The sequence below is a fragment of the Myotis davidii genome, unplaced genomic scaffold (assembly GCF_000327345.1).
Source record: "Myotis davidii unplaced genomic scaffold, ASM32734v1 scaffold2621, whole genome shotgun sequence".
NCBI classification, from domain to species: Eukaryota; Metazoa; Chordata; class Mammalia; order Chiroptera; family Vespertilionidae; genus Myotis; species Myotis davidii.
The window spans coordinates 15,219-18,522 of NW_006291205.1; the positions used below are offsets into that span (position 1 = coordinate 15,219).

General features: G+C 50.0%; 1 protein-coding gene across 1 annotated transcript in view; it reads right to left on the reverse strand.

The window, feature by feature from the left end:
• Nucleotides 1-2,907, reverse strand: part of LOC102768056 (liver carboxylesterase 1) — an 18,125-nt gene extending 15,218 nt beyond the window's left edge. The window contains exon 1 of the mRNA XM_006764351.2: nucleotides 2,831-2,907. Within this exon, the coding sequence (XP_006764414.2) occupies nucleotides 2,831-2,907 (77 nt within the window). The remainder of the gene's footprint in view (nucleotides 1-2,830) is intronic.
• Nucleotides 2,908-3,304: the final 397 nt, after the last annotated feature.

Here is a 3,304-nt window from a genome sequence, read left to right on the forward strand (position 1 = left end):
GTCTTGCCCCAGGTGACCCTGAAAGAGTCCCCTCAACTCCTAGGCTTCCATTTCTTGTTACGACAAAAAGAGAGGTGAAACGGCCTTCCTAACTCATAGGGTCCTAAGGAGCCCGTGGGAATTGGAGAAATCACAGCATCAAGTACAACATCAATGCAAGGACAGCTGCTGGGCGCGGACAGGACATATGGTTTCCATGCTTAGGAGCCTCTGGGAACCATTTTCCATTGAGGTGCTGGTGCTGAGCTGCAGGAGGAAAGGGGCAGCAACAGGCAGCCCCTCTTCTTAGCAGCCTGGACCTTGCAGGGGAAATGAGCCACATGCACACTGGACCCTACCGCTGGGAAGGAAGAAGGAAGGGGTGGGTGTCATGAGGGAGGTATCTGTTAGGTGTTACAGGAGCAGGAGAGGGAGCCAGGCCTTCTGATTGGTGGCCTCATGGAGGCGGTGCCCTTGGTGCTAGGACTTGTGGGGAAGCCTGAACAAGGGGAGATGGAATGGGGTGGGAGATGGGGGTTGGGGGGAGAGACACCACAAGGCAAGACCTGCCAGGGCCAGAGGGATCTAAGGGGAGTGGAAAATTATCCTGGAATGAGAAGCTTCATGTCTGCCAGGGCCTCGTGTGCCAGGCTAGGGGTCTGGGCTTTACACAGTGGGTACATGAGCAGAGCTGCCATGAATATTCTGGAGAACGAGAGAGCAGCACGGTTGGCGTGACATAGTTCCGGTGGCTCTGAGCAGGGACACCAAGCAGGGAGAGAGTTTTTCTTCACTGGACTGAATTCAGCTCCTGCAGCCTCCTTATCAGTCCTGGTTCTACCTTCCATGGACCATTCTGAACTCATCTCCTCTTGCCCATCTCCGCAGCCCCAGTGCGTTCAAACATTCCCCTTAGGAAATGGTTCCTAGCCTCTCAGCCTCCAATGGCTCCCCTGCAGGTCCTGACAAAAGGCCAACATCTTTCTCAAAGTGTGTGACCAGAATAACAGCAATTAAGAAATAGTAAATCGCCTTAACTGGTTTTGCTCAGTGGATAGAGTGTTGGCCTGCGGACTGAAGGGTCCCAGGTTTGATTCAGGTCAAGGGCATGTACCTTGGTTGCGGGTGCATCCCCAGTAAGGGGTGTGCAGGAGGCAGCTGATCGATGTTTCTCTCTCATTGATGTTTCTAACTCTCTATCCCTCTCTCTGCCTCTCTGTAAAAAATCAATAAAATATATTTTTTAAAAAAGAAAAGAGTAAATCAAATCCGGACTTAGAAAACTCCCCAGTGACACTGGAGACACTGTTACGCAAAGGCATGTTACAAAACAGCACCCAAGGCTCTGGTCATGAATAGCCAATCGCATATGAATGGGCTGTGTAGGATGTTCTCCTTTGTTGTGGTGGCTAATGATTACAATGAGCATGAGAGGGACTTCCTTGGAAGTGTGAGCCTCAAGCTATCAAGGAGTGGTGTCGCTGCAGGTGATGGTTTTTCTATGTGCTTTCTAAGTTTTCTGCACTGAGCATAGATTCTGTTATATAATTAGAAGGATTTTTATGAGTAAATACAGTGATGTCTATAAGGAATGTTGCAGAAGGGCGTGGACCCTGATCAGATGTGGGGGACACAGAAGGGAAAGAAGCTGAAAGAGCTGCTCCGGACCCCAAGTTCCGTTTCAGACAGGTGCAGGGGAGAAGTCAATGAACTACTGGGTGAGAAGATACCAGAGGGAGTGAGCCCTTCACGACCAGAGGAGGCCAAGTGAGGGGGCCTAGTAGAATCATCTCCTTGAAAGTGAAGGTGCAAACCACGGATGTGTGTGACGTCACTGAGGCCATTGGGAGAGAGAAGAGAAAAAGCTGCAGAGAACGCACAGGGGAAGCTGCGGCTGACACTGAGTGGTGGGAGACAGGCACCCTGGTGGGGGCAGGGTGGAGGTGAGCAGTGTGGAAGCCATGGGAGAAAGGGTGCCACGCGTGCTGAGTGCTTCAAGAGGGGAAGGAGGGTGACGTCTGAGAAGAAACCAGACTTGATAAGAGCCTGGCCTTGAGGAAGTCAATGATAACCTTCAAGAGACATGAAGAGCCCAGTAGCCCAATTGGCCAGGGTGAAAAAGAGGGTGATTGGGTTGGGAGACCTATGCAGTAATGGTAACCGCAGCAGTTCCCACGTATGTTATAGGTCACGTTTACATGTTGGGCATTTCCTGTGTATCAGATGGGCATCCTGGTGCACTGAATCATCCCCAGAGTCTTGCCAGGTAGGCAGTAGTCTGCCCATTTTACAGATGAGAACACAGAGGAAATGGAGGGAGCCAAGAATGGGCTTTCTAAAGAGGGAAACGGATGACCTTGCCAGGAGGTGGCAGCAGTGAGGGAATGCTCCACTCCTAACTTGGTTCCTTTCTTACTCTGCCCTGTCACTCAGTCCCAGGCCTCTCAGAGTGCATGCCACCAAAAAGAAATAAAGTCCCGATGGGGCCTGGGCTGTCAGGGTACCGATGGCCACAGCACTGTGGGTCCAGGAGCCAGAGATAGTATAACCATGCAGAAACTTTATTTTCTTTAATCTGGCCTTTATTTTTTTTAATATATTTTTTATTGATTTCAGAGAGGAAGAAAGAGAAAAACATCAATGATGAGAGGAAATCACTGATCAGCTACCTCCTGCACACCCCTCACTGGAGATCAACCCCGCAACCTAGGCATGTGCCCTTGTCTGGGATCCAACCCAGGATCCTTCAGTTCACATGCCGATGCTCTATCCACTGAGCCAAACAGGCTAGAGCTGGACTTTATTTTTTTCCCTTTGATTCTAAGTGGCTTTACCCAGCACCCTGACTCACTCAACTTCCCTCTCCCTTGCTTGATCATGTAGCCCAAGCATGTCAACCTCGTGACTGGTGGCCTGCGAGTTGGCCATGCTTGATGTAGCCCTCAGGGCTACTGGTCAGCATCCAGCAGTCTTAGGAACAAGGTCCTGGTTCAATTGACTATTGATTCAATGTTTTCAATCCTCACCTGAGAAACATGTTTGGAGAAAGGAAGGGAGGCAGGGAGGGAGGGAGGGAGCATGGAAGGAAAACATCAATGTGAGAAACATCAAATGGTTGCCTCCTATACACACCCTGACCTGGGATTGAACCCACAACCCAGATATGTGCCCTGACTGGGAATCAACCAGCAATCTTTCTGTGCATGGGACGATGCTCAACCAACTGAGCCACACCAGCCATGGCTTATTCTGAGTTAGAGAAATATTTTAAGCAGTTTAAGCAAAAGGTGTCATAATAAAAAGGACCCTTGTGAATGTTTGAGCA